The 19,887-nt window shown below is 39.4% G+C and overlaps 1 protein-coding gene across 3 annotated transcripts in view; it reads right to left on the minus strand.

The window, feature by feature from the left end:
* PDE7A (phosphodiesterase 7A) overlaps positions 1–19,887 on the minus strand; it is a 127,172-nt gene that overhangs the window by 17,149 nt on the left and 90,136 nt on the right. For all 3 annotated transcript variants that reach the window (XR_002733644.1, XM_023222332.2, XM_023222333.1), the window contains 4 exons: positions 14,603–14,754; positions 12,349–12,412; positions 6,456–6,551; positions 1,771–1,871 (listed from right to left, as the gene is read on the minus strand). Coding sequence is in view for 2 of the 3 variants with exons in the window: in XM_023222332.2 (XP_023078100.1) it covers positions 1,771–1,871; positions 6,456–6,551; positions 12,349–12,412; positions 14,603–14,754 (413 nt within the window). In the remaining variant the exon portion in view is untranslated. The remainder of the gene's footprint in view (positions 1–1,770; positions 1,872–6,455; positions 6,552–12,348; positions 12,413–14,602; positions 14,755–19,887) is intronic.

Genomic DNA, 19,887 nt, shown 5'->3' on the forward strand with positions numbered 1-19,887 from the left:
AATGTTCACTATGATAAGGGACAAGGGAAATGCTTGCATTGTAGGGCTTTGTGATTTTATCTATATCCCTAATTGAAGCCTTGGGTAGTGTTCACTGAGTATGTTAAGGATGAAAAGTGTTTAAGTATTATCAGAACTCCATAGGCAAAAAGTGTTCAAAATCATGTTTTTATTAATTTTTGTTCACACGTGTCCCTGCCCTGCTCACCTGGCATCACCCAGATTTCCTTGCCCCTGGCTTGGGTTGGGTGTGCCCAGAGGGAGATGGGAGTGCAGAAGCCTTCACTGACCAGGTTAACCCTCCTGTGTGCTGCAGAGAACTTATTACCATCTTTCCACTTACCAGACTGTATGGTGGATACTCATCAATCTCTCCCACAACATTCTCAAACAGAGGATGCAGTCTTGGCCCAGAGTTTTTTTAAACTTTAATTAAAAAATTGGGATGGGCAATAGAGTGAGACCCCATCTCTACAAAAATTTTAAAAATTAGCTGGCCTCCAGCTTGAGCCCAGGGAGTCGAGGCTGCAGTACGCCATGACCACGCCACTGCACTCCAGCCTGGGCAACACTGTGAAACTCTGTCTCTTAGAAAAAAAAGCAGTTGGGTGACAGGGAGTATACATTTGTCAAAACTGTACACATAAAATGTATGCACTATATTACTGCATATAAGTTCTACCACAATAACGTTGATTTTTTAAAAAGTTATGATACGTATACTAAAAAAAACTGGGGCATTTTCACATATTCTATGATCTCTTAAATAATCAGAAGATTATTTAAGATGTTCTTAAGTTGGCATCAACAGGCACAAGCCAGTTTGGTCATCCTGTTTCCCGCCTAACACCTTAGCCAGAACTAAGATCTAGGGAGAGAGCAGTTTTGAAATAGAGATGGGGTAGGCAGACATAATTGCAGAACTGCCAGGGATAGGAAATGTCCAGGGGCAAACATGGCTTTCATTAACATCTGCAGACAATGATTCCCAAATCCATACATGAAGTCTGATTTCTCTCCTATACTTCAGACTCTTTTATGTAACTCTCCACTAGACCTCTATATGGGGATGTCAAACACATTTAACACCACGGATCCAAAATGGTGCTCATTGTCTCTACAAGCCTTACCCCCAAAACTTGTTCCTCTCTACATTCCTCCTCTCATAGAAGACTTCCACCTTCTGCTCAACTGCCCAAACCAGTCTTCACTGACTTCTGTTTCTTTCCCCAAATGCATTCACATACCACATCCTGTTCATTCTAATTCCCAAGAGAACTTGCAAATATCCATGTCTCTACTTCATCAAGGCCACTCTGCTCTCTTCCATGAAACACCAAAGTAACTCCTGGCAGGTGTTCAGGCTTTTTGTCTTGATACGATTTATTTTCACACCACAGCCAGGATAATTTTCTAAAGTCTCCTGCTTCCTCTCTGTAGCTCCCCCCATTCATTCACTGAGTCAGACCAAGGCTGTCCTTGCCCACATGGAGCCCATGTGGAGCTCAGTGTAAATGCCAGCAGTCGAGGTTTCAAGTGACCTAGCCCTTGCTTGGGCTTCTCCAGCCTCTCTCTCAACAACCACCCAGTTCTCTAGCTGTTGCACTTCGAAACACAGCCAGAGTCAGAAACATGATTGAGCTAGCTCTCATTCTTGTGAAGGAAGCCTGTGATTTTCAGTCAAGGCAGTAACTTCAGGAGAAGTATGTGAAAGTAAATCAAAAGGAATTTTCTTATGATTTTCACCTGAAATCAATGTCAACCTCTTACCTTAGGTTCCTTTAAGTAACAGTGCATGGCCTGAGTAACATCCGCAGCGTGGACTGCGTTATGGTAAGGATTTTGACTGTGGTAATCTTCTTGAATCATAACTGCATCAAAGAAAGAGATCCCGATTTTACTGTATATGAGCAACATATACAAGTGCAAAAATTGTGATAATTATGAGTTACCCACTCATACTTTTCATGTAGCTATCGGTTAAAATCGTGCTGATTGGGGCAGATGATAATCACCTCACACTCACATGTATACCAAAAGAATCAGTATCAGTTTGACTCCCTATGCTATCATGGAAGAACAGACTAGGCTTCGGGGTGGAGTTGTGCCCCTGCCATCAACGTACGTGATGGCCCTACCAGCATAACACACAAATCCAGTGGTCTCAAAGGAAAGTGAGCCTACCTGTGGTGGGGAAACACAATTGCCAAGTGAGTGCGACAGACCATCAGAATTCTGCACTTGCTTCCGTCCCATCCTTTCAAATAGCCTTTTCAATACCCTTGGTTAACAGTGTTTTTTTGAGACAGGATCTCACTTCCTTGCCCAGGCTGGAGTGCAGTGACATGATCACGACTCACTGCAGCCCTGACCTCCTGGGCTCAAGTAATCCTCCCACCTCAGCCTCCCAAGTAGTTGGAACCACAGGTGCATGCCACCATGCCTGGCTCATTTTTTGTATTTGTTTGTAAAGACACGATCTTGCCATGTTGCCCGGGCTGGTTTCCAACCCCTGGGCTCAAGGAGTCCACTTGCCTTGGCCTCCCAAAGTGCTAGCATTGCAGGTGTGAGCCACTGTGCCCCACCTAATAAGCTATTTTTGTAAGTAGTTATTTATTTATTTTTGAGATGGAGTCTCGCTCTGTCACCCAGGCTGGAGTGTAACAGCATGATCTCAGCTAACTGTGCAACGTCTACCTCCCGAGTTCAAGTGATTCTCCTGCCTCAGCCGCCCAAGTAGCTGGCATTACAGGCACCTGCCATCATGCTCGGCTAATTTTTGTATTTTTGTGGCGATGGGGTCTCACCATGTTGGCCAGGCTGGTCTTGAACTCCTGACCTCAGGTGATCACCCGCCTCGGTCTCCCAAAGTGCTGGGATTACAGGTGTGAGCCACCATGCCCAGCCGTATGTGTTTTATAATTTATATTTTAGTATAGTAGTCCCCTCATATTCCTGGGGGATATGTTCCAAGACCCCCAATGGATGCCTGAAACCACAGACGGCACCAAATCCTATTTATACTGTGTTTTTCTTATACGAACACACCTACGATAATGTGTAATTTATAAGTTAGTCACAGTAAGAAATTAACAATAACTAAAATAAAATAGAACGATTATAACAATTCGCCACAACTCTTGTGCTTTGGGGCCATTATGAAGTAAAATAAGGGTGACGAACACAAGCACTGTGATACCAACACGGCTGATCTGATAACCAACACGGATCAGGATGCAATGAGATTTCATCACGCTGCTCAGAATGGTGTGCAATTCAAAACTTATGAATTGCTTACTTCTGGAATTTTCCATTTAATATTTTCAGACTACAGTTGACCACGGGTAACTGAAACCACCGAAAGCAAAACCAGAGATAAAGGGGGACTACTGTACAGTATTTCAGGCATACTACTTACAATTAATACACATTAACAACTTTCTCAAGGCCAGGTGCGCTGCCTCACACCTGTAATTCCAGCACTTTGGGAGGCCAAGGCTGGAGGATTGCTTGAGGTCAGGAGTTTGAGACCAGCCTAGGCCATTAGCAAGACCTTGTCCGTACTAAAAATAAAAATGCAGCATGGTGTGGTGATGCACATCTATATTCCTAGCTACCCAGGAGGCTGAGGTGTGGGAGGATCGCGTGAGCTGAGAGGTTGAGGCTGCAGTGAACCATGATCACGCCACTGCACTCAAGCCTAGGTGACAGAGCGAGACTCTCCAAAGGAAAAGCTTCTCAAAAGCCCTGTGTAATAAATTTTTTTTTTTTTTTTTTTTTTAAACCAGAGTTCTAAGTGGAAGTCTGAAGTCTGAGTTAATATTTCGAGCTCTTCATTTGGCTGTACATTCCTGGTATGGAGGCTTTTTTTTTTTTTTTTTTTTTTTTTTGAGATGTAGTCTCGTCCTGTTGCCCAGGCTGGAGTGCAGTGGCACAATCTCAGCTCACTGCAACCCCCACCTCCCAGGTTCAAGGGATTCTCCTGCCTCAGCCCGGATGAGGTGGGAGGCTGGCTGGAGCTTGGGAAGTTGAGGTTGCAGTGAGCCATGATCATGCCACTGCACTCCAGTCTCAGCAATACAGTGAAACCCTGTCTCAAACAAACAAACAAAAAACACTTGAGTTATTATTTTCTCAATTCTCCCAAGGACAGTATAGAGCCGAAGCCATTCCAGATTCATTGCACAGAAAATAACTCATTGTAGCCAGTGGATTCCTTATGGCTTTAAGGCTTAATTATCTCATAAACCTGTTCTAGTGGCTTCCAAATTAGTGGCAGCAGGATGAGGGGAGAAACAGCCAAGTATTCATATGAACAATGTGCAAAGCGGGGATATGCATGTTTATAATTGCCAGTATAGCTACTGGGGCTACTCACACTATTTTAATTATAAACTTGAGAATTTACTACAAAATTATATCTGTACAGTTACACAGGCTTCTGTTTACCTAGATAAAGCAGTTGCAAGTTAGCAAAAATGGTTATATGAATGATTATTTTTTTTTTTGAAACAGAGTCTCATTCTGTTGCCCAGGCTGGAGTACAGAGGCATGATCTCGGCTCACTACAACTCTGCCTCCTGGGTTCAAGTAATTCTCCTGCCTCAGCCTCCCGAGTAGCTGGGATTACAGGCACACGCCTCCACACCCGACTAATTTTTGTATTTTTAGTAGAGACAGGGTTCCACCATGCTGGCCAGGATGGTCTCGAACTCCTGGCCTCAAGTGATCCACCTGCCTCAGCATCCCAAAGTGCTGGGATTACAGGCATGAGCCACTGTGCCCAGCACGTATGAAATATTAATGTCCCTACCAGCAACATCTTATTTTATAGTTCTACAGTTTTACCCTTTTCTTACAGTAATACATTACTTTCTGAATAATTTGTAATTTCTCTCTACTTAAAATGGAAAGATTTTAAAAAGATATCAAAGCAATGTGATGGTCTCTCACTATTAAGTATAGGCATACCAGCGAGATACTTAGTGTTAAGTTCCAGACCACTAAAATAAAGTGAATATTGTAATATAGCAAGTCAAAATTTTGGATTTCTCAGTGCATACAAAAGCTATGTTTACACTATAGTCTGTTAAGTGTACAATAGCATTATGTCTTTAAAAAAAAACCAATGTAAACACTTTACTTTAAAAGATTTTATTGGAACAAAACGCTAATGATTATGTGAGCCTTCATTAAGTTGTAATCTTTTTTGCTGTATATAAGCAAAGTTTATATAACCAAAAATAAATTACAAATTAAACTATCTCTTGATCTGGGCACTATATAAAATATCACAATGAGGGTCAGAAAATGAGACCCCAAAATATGCTGCTTTGGACTTCAAACTCAGAGCAGCAAATGCAGAAGAGTACTTTCTCTGAAGTTCCCCTATCCACCTAAAGCACAAAGACTTTACCAGGAATCGTGAATTCCTTCCTCAGGTACAACCAGCCAGGAGAGATTGGTGGATATTACAAGAAGGAAGACTAGGTTGATATCTTGTGCCTCAGTCTCCCGAGCAGCTGGGATTACAGGCGTGCGCCACCATGCCTGGCTAATGTTTTTGTATTTTCAGTAGAGATGAGGATTTTGCCATGTTGGCCAGGCTGGCCTCCAACTCGTGGCCTCAAGTGATCCACCCGCCTCGGCCTCCCAAAGTGCTGGGATTACAGGTGTGAGCCACCACACCTGGTCCCAAATAATCTTTAAAGTCTACAGTCAAAGAGATTTTAGGGCTCGGAAAAAGAAGAAACCTAACTGCAATATACCTGATCTTTTAAAGTTTTAGCCTTCGAAAATTTAGAAAAGTACAGAAATTGTGTCGCCTTTGTCAGCGATCTGTGGTCAATGTAAGAAACATTGCAAAATGAAATCAAGTATTCACCATTCCCCATATCTATGGCTCTGCAACTTTGCAGCCTTTGCACCAACAGGTGTAGTGCATCCCTGGTCTGATTTGCTGTGGCCACTTGCTGCAGAAGTGAAGGTGGGCCGATTCTGAGCCCAGGGCTCCAGAGGCCTGGGGACATCAGCTCCCTTGGAAACCTGGCACTACTGTTTGAACAAGCTCTGCTAATTGTAAAATAAATAATTCCTTTTTGTTTTTAATGTAAATCTATTATGGTGCCAAACTCCTCTGCTTCTTTTAAATTTCACAGAAGACTATGTAGAGCCGAGATGGATCAGCCTGGTATCCTAGCTGAGGTCGCTACAAAACCAACATACAGCTCACCTGCTGCTGTCTGCAGGTGCACAGATGAGCTCACCCAGACCAAAAGCAGCATTCAATAGGCCCACAGATGCAACAGTTAAATAACTGTGTGTTGTTTTAAGTCACTAATTTTGGCTGGTTTATTACAGAGCAATAGCTAACCGATATAACTGAGATAAAACTTATAAACAGGTTCTTGTATAAATGTAAATCTTGTTACTGTTAATGGGTTAGAATCACTTACCTAAAAATCTGCGAAGTTTCATCATATCTAAATGGAAATACTCAATTAATCCATGAAGACTAAATAAATGAAAGGTTAAGCTTACTAGACTATTTCCTAAAAAGAAAGAAGAGACATTACATTAGTAGGAAATACTAGTCAACACAATTACATTATGCTTTGAAATATGGATTTTGAACATAAAACATGGAAAGAGTAATAATTCCCACTTTTTGTATATCAAAAATATGCATCTTCTTGTTTTACCAGTTATGAACTTTATACATCATATCTTTGTTTCACTGTAAGAAAAATTTAATTTTTGTTGTTTTACTTTTCCACAACCAAAGAACTGAAAACTAGAGATTTTCAAATAATTTTTTGAAAGACACCAAAATAATTTAGACAATAGAAAACTTAAAAAATTGTCCCACACAGTAACCTAATTCAGTGTGGCTGCACTTGACCTTCCTCCTGACAACGCCTCTGCCATCTTGCTTTTCCTGAAACAGACTGCCCCAAAACATACACCTCAGCTGCAGCCTTGTTAGCCTTGAGAATGTGTCTACTCTCATCCATACAGGGTTAGTTAGGAGGAGGCATCAATGACCTCAAGATCATCAGAATTAAAAATTCTGAACTCAACCACTTGCTTTTCCAGAGTAGCTGCAGAAAATCTGAGATTTGCTTGGGGAGTAGGGAGGGGGAATCACAAAACTAGGCAGAATATCACTATAAACTCATAGTCAACACTGCCCAGCAATCATATTGTTTTTCCAGTGAGCTGGCTCTTTCACTTTTTAAAATGCCTGTTTTCAAGCCTTTTATGCTCTTCTTAAACTTTCAACATACTTACTTCCCATCCACCCCTCATTCTCCATAGCCTCATATGTCACAGAAATAATACAAGCCCTCAAGTTTCCCTTTCTTTCTTTTTTGAAATGGAGTCTTGCACTGTCGGGCTGGAGTGCAATGGTGTGATCTCGGTTCACTGCAACCTCCGCCTCCTGAGTTCAAGCGATCCTCCTGTCTCTGCCTCCCGAGTAGTGGTGATTACCGGCACCCGCCACCAAGCCTGGCTAATTTTTTGTATTTTTAGTAGAGACGGGGTTTCACTTTGTTGGCCAGGCTGGTCTCCAACTCCTGACCTTGTGATCCGCTCGCCTCGGCCTCCCAAAGTGCTGGGATTACAGGCGTGAGCCACCACGCCTGGCCGAGTTTCCCTTTCTTTCAAAAGCCAACCCATCCACACCTCCTCAGAGATATTCCTTGTTCCACCAGGTACACCTATCCCCACCCCACCCCACTCCACCAATCTCTTTCTCTTTTCTATATTGTCCCAATAAGCATCAGCATTCAGACATGCTCTAGATTCTCTCATCTCTCAAATAATAAAGAATCACAGCCTCTCCTGGCTCCCTCCAGTTTCCCCTGCTCCATCCCCCTACAGAGGCGAGTTTTTGGAAAGAGCTGCTACATGCGATGGGGACTGTCTTCATCCTCAACGTACACTCCTTCATCAGTGACAAGTGGAGTCACACCAAGAATAGAAATTAAATTTGGAAAACCTACCATTTTTATGATGTTTAGTTTTCCCTTCCATGCTATAACTCTCCATTTCTCCATTTTTTATACCTCCTATTATATTTCTCGGTTTTGTAAACTTCCATAGGACACATATACTATATTAACAATTAAACAGACCACATGTTTTAAATAGGCTACATATTAAAAAGTCTATTTTAAGTAGACTGCATCCTTCACATAGACTCATAAATTACTGCCAACGTTCAGATAATAGCAATAAGATACACAATTCTAGTATTCTGTAAAGTCTATGATGACTCTTACAAAAATGTATAAAAGACATATTGGTCCCAAATTGACAATGTATAATAATAATATTTATGAAGGATAATAAAGGACTGTTTGGCTAACCTTGTTATCTAAAACTGCCTAACCAACTGCCAGCAAAAGACCACGGCTGATGAAAAAGTACATTAATTGGAGCATTATTTGCATGAGCAATGACAGAAAAGATGTGGCAGGCCAAAAGAGACTATTTTTATAAACTACTTGACATATCGCCTTCATGTGGAAAGAAAAACACATTTCAAATCTTACATTTTAAATAAATTAAATGTTAAACTGTGTTCAGGTCCTGATATGCTCTATGGGCACAAACGCGAGTCCACGTGTGTGGAGCCATTTCTGAAGAAGTGAACGACGTGTCCATTACTATTGCTGTAACAACCATCTTCGAGTACATAAATATTTTAGAATGTTTATTCCTTCTCTGTATATTTAGATTATCATAAGGTTCTCCCCAAATTGTTTTTCAAATGTAACAAAACAAATTACCCATTTCTAGGATGTAGAATAAGTTTTAAGAAAGCTACAATCTAATAGGAAAATACCCTCTTTTGGAATTCAGGCAAAGTGCAGTGAAGAAACACATGTCATGTTCCCACTAAGAACTTTAAAGGAATCTGACAAGAACCAGGCTCTTTAAGTGTACTACCCATATGTAACTGAAAAGCTGCATGCAAGATACCAACTGAGGATTATAATACCAGTAAGAACACAAGTCAACAAAATATTTCAAAACAAGAGATGCTCAGCTGTGTTAAACAAAAACCAGGCACAGAAGAACTTTTAAAAAAATGGAAATGGAAACAAACACTTTCTGAAAAAGAAAACTGTATTTTAAGAAAAGCTACCCTCATAAAAATATATCAAAAGATAGAACTGCCTTTGGAAGAGTGGGCCTCAGTCATTTTCCGAAGGTGATCCCAGAAGGGATCTGGTGGAAGGAGCAGGCTACCCTGACAACGCAGGCCTGGCAGCTAGTGTCCAGGTGTCTTCAGGAGTGATACGCTTTTGCTCTGTCGCATCACTTAACTCCCTCAGTCCTACAAAAGGAATTCCAAATGCATCCTACCAGACAATAACTACTTCCCTCCTTGTAGCAGACAAGCTGGGGACCATTTGTCTTGGCACAAATCACTGCATTTTGCTTCCTCCTCTGCCTTCCTGTCCTCCCCCCAGTATCATCTGGGAAATTGCCAGCATAAGAAACACAAGAAAGCATTGGATCAATAAGCAAGAAGGGAAAACTATACACTTGGCTACCATGAATGTATGTTACCGAGAATTCATTTCAGGTGAAGCAGTTTTAAAAGGAAAGCCATTCTCATTATATAGTATAAGCTAAAGGAATTTTCTTCTGCCCATTTGTTCCCCAATAATATCTCCTTAAGTAGAAAATTCCTGAGCTTTTGAATAGCTGTAGTTAATTGAATGTATAAATCTCAACCTCTAAAATCAAAGGTGAGTAGCTAAGCATGAGTGGTTTCTACTAAACCCTAAAGATTTGGAACAAACCCTAAGGGGAAACCATGTAGCCACCCTGTCCACAAATCCCGTTTAAGGAGTGAGGTGATTAAAAGGAAAGCGAAGTGCTTAGTTAACTACTGTGGACTGCTGGCTATTTCTTCTGCCCATCCAGTGCACTGCTGAGCTCACGCCGCTTTCATCATCATGCCCCCAACTAGCAGAGTATGTACTTTTTAAAAATAAAATTTAGAGAAGAACAATCAACTATTTCAATGAGTGACAAGTGTCCCAGTAGACTAATAATAGGCTATGAGCTGTGAGAGTTTATGTAAGGCTAAACTTTGAAAGTGTTAAGGGTGGCATTGTTTAATCTATATTTGTCTTGAGATAATACCTAAAGTAATATTTGTGTTAAGTTAGGAAAGGGGAATTTCCCTGAGCAAGAAGAAGGTGGGCCACCTGATATTTCACCTACCTATATTTTCAAAAAGGAGAAGGGCCAAGGGAAGGCTAACTGTGTAAATGATACAGAGCCTTTCCTGTGTGTACGGGCCAAGGTGGGGGCAGGGAGAAGTACAGAACACTTAATCACCAAGGGCAAAGGAAAAGTAGAAGAGAGATAGCAAAGGGGAGGAATAAAAAGGCAGGGAGGCAGGAGGGGGGCTTTGCTGATAAAGGCAAACTTCACTGTCTTCACAGTTTTGCCTAGGATCAGTCCGATTTATTTTCTGTCAACACTGCATAAGCAAACAGAAGGTATAGACAAAGGTATTTCCATTAGGCATTGCCATACAGCTTAGAGAGAATAATGGAGGGATACTAACAGACCCACATTGATTCTTGAGAAAAATAAAGTTGTAATTTGCTTGTTCATTTTGCATATTTGGCATCCTTATCAAAGACACTTCATTCCAAAGCAATAAGAAAAAGCAGGTGATTTCAAAGTACGGCAGTGGTTTCATTATTCTAAAGTCAGTACTGATTTCCTCTCAGTGTACTTTCTGCTCTGGGGCAGAAAGTTGAACTGCCTTTTTTTTTTTTTCTTTTTTTTTTCAGACAGTCTCGCTCTATTGCCCAGGCTGGAGTGAGATGGCGCAATCTCAGCTCACTGCAACCTCCACCTCCCAGATTCAAGCAAGTCTCCTGCCTCAGCCTCCCAAGTAGCTAGGATTAGAGACATGCACCACCACACCCAGCCAATGTTTGTATTTTTAGTAGAGATGGGGTTTTGCCATGTTGGCTGGACTGGTCTTAAACTCCTGATCTCACGTGATCCACCAGCCTTGGCCTGCCAAATTGCAGGGATTACAGGCGTGAGCCACTGCGCCCGGCCTAGTTGAACTGCTTTTACCAGTGAATAAGAACATAAATCAACAAAACATTTCAAAATAAGAGATGCTTAGTTGTGTTTAAAAAAAAAAAAAAGGCACGAAGGAACTTTTTAAAAAATGGAAACGAACACTTTCTTGAAAAAAGGAAATTGTATTTCTAGAAAAGCTACCCAAATAAAAATGTACTAAAAGGTAGAACTGCCTAAGGTTTGGCGGTCCTCAACTGTACCACCAATAATTACGCCCACAATTTTATCCTAAATAAGAGCGATTCCCTGTTCCTTTTCTTACGGAACATTTTCCTGTTCCCAAAGAGAACAAGAAAACATGACTCCTCCATCCAGAACCAAACTAAACTCAGGAGTGGGTAAGCAGATTAGAATCACCTGTGGGCATTTTTCCCCAGATCACCCATACTCTGCAGATTCTGACAAGCCCTCCTAAAGAAGCGACAGCTCTTCCCCATTCTCTATCTGAAAGCAAGGAACCACTGCTGTTGGTCAGGATGTGCCAAAAGGTGGTTAATCCACCACTCAGCAGGGGCAATCAAAACAGGCATACAATATCAGATGTCATTGTAAATGGCCACAATCTAAAAGAAACCAAAAAAAAAAAAAAAAAAAAACAGAGAGATAATGTTTATTCTGGGTTATTATTAATAATAGCAGCAGCAATTGCCAACCAATCAGCCAAGTATATATGAGACTGATTCTGTAGACTTTTAGAAAAGTCACTTAAAAAGAGAAAAAATGATGCTCCCTGATATGGTTTGGCTGTGTCCCCAGCCAAATCTCATCTTAAATTGTAGTTCCCATAATTCCCATGTGTTGTGGGAGGGACCCGGTGGGAGATAATTGAATCATGGAGGTGCTTTCCCCCACACTGCTCTCGTGGTAGTGGATAAGTCTAATGAGATCTGATGATTTCATAAGGGGTTTCCCCTTTTGCTTGGCTCTCATTTCTCTCTTGCCTGCCAACATGTAAGATGTGCCTTTCACCTGCCACCATGATTGTGAGGCCTCCCCAGCCACATGGAATTGTGAGTCCATTAAACCTCTTTTTCTTTATCAATTACCCAGTCTCGGGTACGTCTTTATTAGCAGCGTGAAAATGGGCTAACACACTCTCTCTTCCAGCAGAAGGCTCACAACTTTAGTACAGTAAATAAAAGCAATGCACCAGTGGCTGCACCATCAATGCAGTAATCTAGACTACATTAACTTGAGCAAGTCAAATTCTTCACTTACCATTTGTTAGTCTATCAAATAGAAAGATATCAAAATTCCAATTTCCAACTTTTTCCAGCATACACTGAAATGAAAACCAAACATTTCTAATGTAATTTAATTTCAATAACATTGTCTTTTGGGGATATTCCATAGAGAAGTTAATGAAAATGTAAAGTGATTGATTTCCTTTAAAAAATACAAGTATCATTTTTCTTTTAATCATGACTTTTTCAACTGGCTCCAAAAAATGCTCAAAGGGATAAACTCCATTTGAAAAATGAAACATTATTTTGTTTTTGAATTAATGAATGCACAGGAAGGTTATGTTTCCCAACTTATTGCTATAGTCCTACAAACCTTTAAGAATTCTAGTATCACTTAACATCACAGAAGTGTGGTTCAAATGTTGTATGGTTGAGAAACTTAATTGCAAACAATCTAATAAAAATAAGTTACACTATTGGGTGTTTACTATTCCAGGTACTGGTATAAGTGACCTTACTCACTCTTTTACTACTTGGAACAACACTATCAGATGTTTTCTCTTTTCTTTTTTTGAGACAGGGTCTCACACTCACTGTCACCAAGGCTGGAGTGCAGTGGCACAAACAAGACAGCTTACTGCAGTCTCGACCTCCTGGGCTCAAGCAGTCCTTCTGTCTCAGCCTCCTGAGAAGCTGGGACTACAAGCGTGTGTTACCACACCTGGCTAATTTTTTTTTTTTTTTTTTTTTGTAGAGACAAGGTCTCATCATGCTGCCCAGGCTGGTCTCAAACTCCTAGGCTCAAGTGATTCTCACACCTTGGCCTCCCAACGTGCTGGGATTACAGGCATGAGCCACTGCACCCGGCCCAGGCATTGTTTTCAATTCTCATTTTAGCGACGTAGAAACAAGCAAAAAATAACTAACTTGCTCAGCTATAAAGTGATAGAGCTGGGATCTTAAATTAGGTAGTCTGTTTCTAGAACCTAGGCATCTGACACTGACACCACACTATGCTTAAATTATTTGTTGTTCAGTTTTAAAAAAAAATTTCTAACTTATGGATATTTATTTATATTATCTAAATATGCTTATAAAATAATACAATTTACTACATTAACTTTTAGGATAATGTGTACCTCAGCCAAGCAAATAAATTCCACAAAGACCCTAAAAACCAAATATTTTTATACCATACATTCTTAACCTGAACATTCTGTGGACTTTTTCTAGAAAAAAAACTTATATTTTATATCCAAAAGTTCACTGTTATATACATTTATGAATACACTGACATGAGCAACACTAAGATACTACTAGTAGAAATCATTAATTACGACAGTACTAATAACAACAAATGACATAGAGACATTCTCATTCTAAAAGGCAGAACTTGTAAACGTTTTAACATTTAAAGCAAGCACGAACACTTTCCACTGATTTCTTTTACTAAACAGGGAAGTAATTTTTTTCACTTTCATGTAACTGTAAAGAAGACACCCCAGCTTTACCTACACAACTTAAAAACTTATCTACGCAAACTCAAAAATCTGGCCTGTAAATATTAAGTTAAAGAATAACTTAAAATACATTGAACATTTAATACTATTTAAAATCCTCATTTGGTTAAAAACAAGCTCATTTAACCCTGATGTTCAGTAAGACATTTCTTTTTAAATTATATAAAAAGATGAAGTAAATAATGTTCACAATCGACAAGTTTAATTATGATACATCTAAACCCTCAAAAATCTCTCTCGATGCAAGAGACTATGAAAACTTACTTGATTGGAAGTCACGAGACCTTTGTGAAAAGATGTTACTAATACACATACACAGACAGAAGAAAGACAGAGATGTAACTTCCCGTGCTAGGTTTACCTCTAACCAGCTGGGTGAGCCTAAACAAGTCCCTCGTGCTCTATTGGACTCAGTTTCCTTATTGATGGAATATGGATATGATGAGATCAGATAATCTCTTAAGATTCTTCCCAGCATTACAATTCTGTGAGATCTTACAGTTTAATGTTCCATTAATCTCCTTGTTATGTAATGTTATAATAAATGAAAACACTGTCACTACTTTAGTTGTTTCAGAAATTTCCCTTGCTCTGGAATGTCTAATTATAAAATAAACAGCTGCTCTAAAGAAAAAAAACCTGGAAAACGGGCTTAACTGCTTTTCACAGACAGACAAAAAGACTCTATAAATCATTACTGTATGGGGAATAAAGGGCTTCAGTAAACTTATCAAAAACTTAATGTTTTCTTACAAAAACTATACGTACCTTGGCTTGTCCATTATAATCATCATCTAAAATGTTTAGAGAATTTGAAACTGTAGTACCACGAAAAAAGCGTGAAGATCTAAGATATCGCTGGAAACTTAGTAGCCTTCTGATATTCCTTGCAGAGACAGACACTTCAATTTCAGACTGAGCTGAAATAAAAAGAATAAAAGGTGAGTACAGCAAGTTAAAATTATACACATGCTATCTTTGCAATACCACTTTTAGTTATGTACAAGTATTTTTAAAAATTCATTTAAATAATTATACCACATTTTCAGGAGAGAGGTGATACTTTATTTCTTTTTTTTTTTTTAAAGTGAGTTCCCACTCTATTACATTTCTATTTTCAATGAAAGAACTAAGGATGAAGATCAACGGCCAATTTTGACAGCATTTAGAAAGCCAATGAAGACTGGCAAGATTAATAATCAGGGTTAGGCCGGGCGCGGTGGCTCAAGCCTGTAATCCCAGCATTTTGGGAGGCCGAGTCGGGCGGATCACGAGGTCAGGAGATCGAGACCATCCTGGCTAACACGGTGAAACCCCGTCTCTACTAAAAAATACAAAAAAAAAAAACTAGCCGGGTGACGTGGCAGGCGCCTGTAGTCCCAGCTACTCGGGAGGCTGAGGCAGGAGAATGGCGTAAACCCAGGAGGCGGAGCTTGCAGTGAGGTGAGATCCGGACACTGCACTCCAGCCTGGGCGGCAGAGCGAGACTCCGTCTCAAAAAATAATAATAATAATAATAATCAGGGTTTTTTTTTTTTTTAACTTTAAAACGCTATCACCTCTTAACTCTTTTGCTTCAATATACCACATAAACATGGAACAGAAACAGGAAAAAAACCTAGTTTTAAACTACTAGAAAAGCCAGGTCCTAAGTTATATATGAGATTTTAACAATTACAAAGTAAAACATTTCATATCCCAATGAGGTATCATTTCAAATATTAAGATAACTAAGAGGAAAAGGAGACAGAAGGGGGAGCAAAGTGGTTTATATCCTATAAGCGTTCTAAAGGATAGGGATAAAAATTATTTAAGATGATATGCTCTAGAAAAGATGCAGTTCTACATTAGAGACTGGAATGTTCTCTTTCAGTGAGTCTAACACAGCCATTTTTTCCCTCTAGTGTTAGAATAAACCAGAGTTCCTTGGATTGGGCACCAGATAAAATGACAGATCTGGGTTAAAATCTATCTTGCAGGGAACGTACGTTATCTTTAGACTCTAAAATCAAACCAAATTCAGTAAAATGTTCACAGTATAAAACAGGAAAAATCAAGACTGAGGATCAATAAATCATCTCTCTTAATTTAGAATCACCAGGTGAAATGGAAGGTAATCAAACATATTCTCTGTTGCATGTCCAGTCACTCACTCCTCTATTAACCTCTAGCCCTGGGTTTCTTTATCTGTATAATGGCAGTAATATCTAATTTAAGGGGTGCTGGATTAAATGAGATAATATATACATACAAGTCAGAGTCACAGCAGGTGTTAAATGGTAGCCATGTCGAGGGTGGTAAAATTGATGCTGCTCCCATTGCTTGGAGGTATGCTACCAGGTAATTCTCAGAAATTCTGAATCTGCTTATCTTGCTCTAAATAAAAGCATTTCATGGCTCTTCATCATCTTAATATGAACTTCATTTCCTTAGCCTGGAAGAGAAGGCTTCACGTTCCAAGTCTGGCTCTTTGCAGACTTGACTCAGGTATCACCTACCCTGGGAAGCACATTTAGTACACTGCCCCTATCTTGAAGAGGCAGGAAGCACCCCCTCTGGCTTCCCAAAGCTCCCTGTGCATTCATCTATAATAGTACTTCTGACATTATAATTATACTTTTTTGTCTCCTTGAACAAATGATGACTTTCAGTACAGTCATGAACTATTTTTTTCCCTCTGTATTCCAAAGCCTAATAGTAATGCAAAGTATATAGTAGGTAATTGTAAAATATATTAAATAAATGCATACTATTTAAAAAATATCTGATGAGCTCTGAGGTTCCCACACACACAAATAAACAAGAAGTAAAATAATGCACACTGTTGTGTGATTTAATTCTCCCATTTTTCACTCCACTGAGTAAAATGCAAGTATCTAAAACAACTGTGAATCTCACATTTCTGATCTTTACCAATATAACTTACTTTATAAAAAGGACTACAACCAAAATAGTAAAAACTATTAATATCAAGTGATGATTATGTTTAAACTAGAATTAGTCTGTTTGCAGAAATTTAGGTAAATTTTATGAAGGCAATGTTCCAAGTGCTTTGTAAAAAGAATCTCATTTAGTCATCAACAACTTCAAAAGATAAATAGTATCCCCCACTTCACACATGAGAACACTGAGTCTACAATAAATTAAATAACTTTCCTAAGGTCACATACCCAATATAGGGTGACACGTGGATTAAAAAACACAGATCTGTTTATAAAGCCTGTTTACTCACAAGGGTTTTTAAATTACAACTATACAGTATTGTTTATTTACTGTTCATTACAAAATTCTGTGTACATCATTATTCAAAATAGTCTTTACTTTAGATGAAGGTATGGACAGAAAAAGAAACAGAAGGAAAAAAGCTAATGCAAAGGAATGTTAAGTATATAATGGACTCTTCTAATTTATTACTAGAAAAACATAGATCTGCAAGGGACAGAATGGCATCGCATGAATATGTGGGGAGCAGATAAGATCTAATTAATGTAACACTAGCACCACCATCTCTGTATTTGCAAAGCACGTTACAGTTTTTACAAGAGTATGTTCACATCCACTATCCCATTTAGTAATCATTACCATCCTGTGAAGAAGGCAAAGATTATCTTCTCCATTTTACAAATATGGCCTTACAAATCAAGGTAAAAATGTAATACAATTAATGCATTAGAGCCAACACACTTAGAAAACTTTTAGAAAATGTTGCAGAATAGTTGTACTGTATTTATTATGAAAAAGTAACCTACTTTTTGATGGGGTTGTTTTTTTCTTGTAAATTTGTTTGAGTTCTTTGTAGATTCTGGATATTAGCTGTTTGTCAGATGAGTAGATTGCAAAAATTTTCTCCCATTCTGTAGGTTGCCCATTCACTCTGATGGTAGTTTCTTTTGCTATGCAGAAGCTCTTTAATTAGATCCCATTTGTCAATTTTGGCTTTTGTTGTCATTGCTTTTGGTGTTTTAGTCATGAAGTCCTTGCCCATGCCTATGTCCTGAATGGTATTGCCTAGGTTTTCTTCAAGGGTTTTTATGGTTTTAGATCTAACATTTCAGTCTTTAATCCATCTTGAAATAATTTTTGTATAAGGTGTAAGGAAGGGATCCAGTTTCAGCATGCGGCTAGCCAGTTTTCCCAGCACCATTTATTAAACAGGGAATCCTTTCCCCATTTATTGTTTTTGTCAGGTTTGTCAAAGATCAGCTGGTTGTAGATGTGTGCTATTATTTCTGAGGGCTCTGTTCTGTTCCATTAGTCTATATCTCTGTTTTGGTACCAGTACCATGCTGTTTTGGTTACTGTAGCCTTGTAGTATAGTTTGAAGTCAGGTAGCGTGATGCCTCCAGCTGTGTTCTTTTAGCTTAGGATTGTCTTGGCAAAGTGGGCAAAGGATACGAACAGACACTTCTCAAAAGAAGACATTTATGCAGCCAACAGACACATGAAAAAATGCTCATCATCACTCGCCATCAGAGAAATGCAAATCAAAACCACAATGAGATACCATCTCACACCAGTTAGAATGGCATTCATTAAAAAGTCAGGAAACAGCAGGTGCTGGAAAGGATGTGGAGAAATAGGAACACTTTTACACTGGTGGGACTGTAAACTAGTTCAACCATTGTGGAAGACAGTGTGGAAATTCCTCAAGGATCTAGAACTAGAAATACCATTTGACCCAGCCATCCCATTACCGGGTATATACCCAAAGGATTATAAGTCATGCTGCTATAAAGACACATGCACACGTATGTTTACTGCGGCACTATTCACAATAGCAAAGACTTGGAACCAACCCAAATGTCCATCCGTGATAGACTGGATTAAGAAAATGTGGCACACATACCCCATGGAATACTATGCGGCCATAAAAAAGGATGAGTTCATGTCCTTTGTAGGGACATGGATGAAGCCGGAAACCATCATTCTCAGCAAACTATCGCAAGGACAGAAAACCAAACACTGCATGTTCTCACTCATAGGTGGGAATTGAACAATGAGAACACTTGGACACAGGAAGCGGACCGCCACACACCAGGGCCTGTCATGGGGTGGGTGGAGTGGGGAGGGATAGCATTAGGAGAAATACCTAATGTAAATGATGAGTTAATGGGTGCAGCACACCAACATGGCCCATGTATACATATGTAACAAAGCTGCACGTTGTGAACATGTACCCTATAACTTAAAGTATAATAAAAAATAAATAAAAGAAAAAGTAACCTAAAGCAGAGTTCAAGGTCATGAGTGCCACTTCATGAGCATTCCCTTTGATTTATCTTAAATTACACAAAAAAGGTAACAATTTTATTACTGGCAATTAAGATTGCTGTGTGTGTGTGTGTGTGTGCATTAGGATCACGTTGTATGTATATATGTGTATTAGAATGTGTGTGTGTGTGTGTGTGTGTGTGTGTGTGTGTGTATTTGAGAATCTCTTTGCAAGGACAACTGCATAAGGTCCAAAACATGAATTAGCCTAATTTGAGGGGGAAACTCCAACAATTCAATCCACTGTGCTCTATCACCATGGTAGGATACATACTGTCAATGGTTAAGTCAATTGGTACTGTCTGGGAGCCAAGGCCCCATCCATGAAATCATGGTTGTCTCCTCTCCTGCCTAACTCTTATTTCTGGGCAACTTCTGACAAGTCATAACCTTCTGATAGCTCATTTTCCTTAACTGAAAAAAAAAAAAAAATCTGTTTCCTGTGTCACAGAGCCCTGAAGTTAAGATTCACTATCAAGAGTTCTATTTTGACCAAGTTAAGCTGCAAATGAGTATTGGATATTGACTCACATGGACATGATCACTCATCATGGGAGCCCAATGCCTTCCAAGATTAATCTCATAAAGAAACCTACATAACAGGATAAGAAATGGACCTTCACTTAATGATACAGAACCACCCTTATCAATTACTGATTATGTCACAGACAAGAAAGGACAGGGAGCCTGTCTAGATAAAATGGCAGATCATTCAAGGAAAAGTGTTTTCTTCACCTGCAGGGTCTGAGGGCCTCATATAGGAAGCCTACATGTAACAAGAT

This window comes from Piliocolobus tephrosceles, chromosome 7 (assembly GCF_002776525.5).
Source record: "Piliocolobus tephrosceles isolate RC106 chromosome 7, ASM277652v3, whole genome shotgun sequence".
In the NCBI taxonomy this organism is placed as follows: domain Eukaryota; kingdom Metazoa; phylum Chordata; class Mammalia; order Primates; family Cercopithecidae; genus Piliocolobus; species Piliocolobus tephrosceles.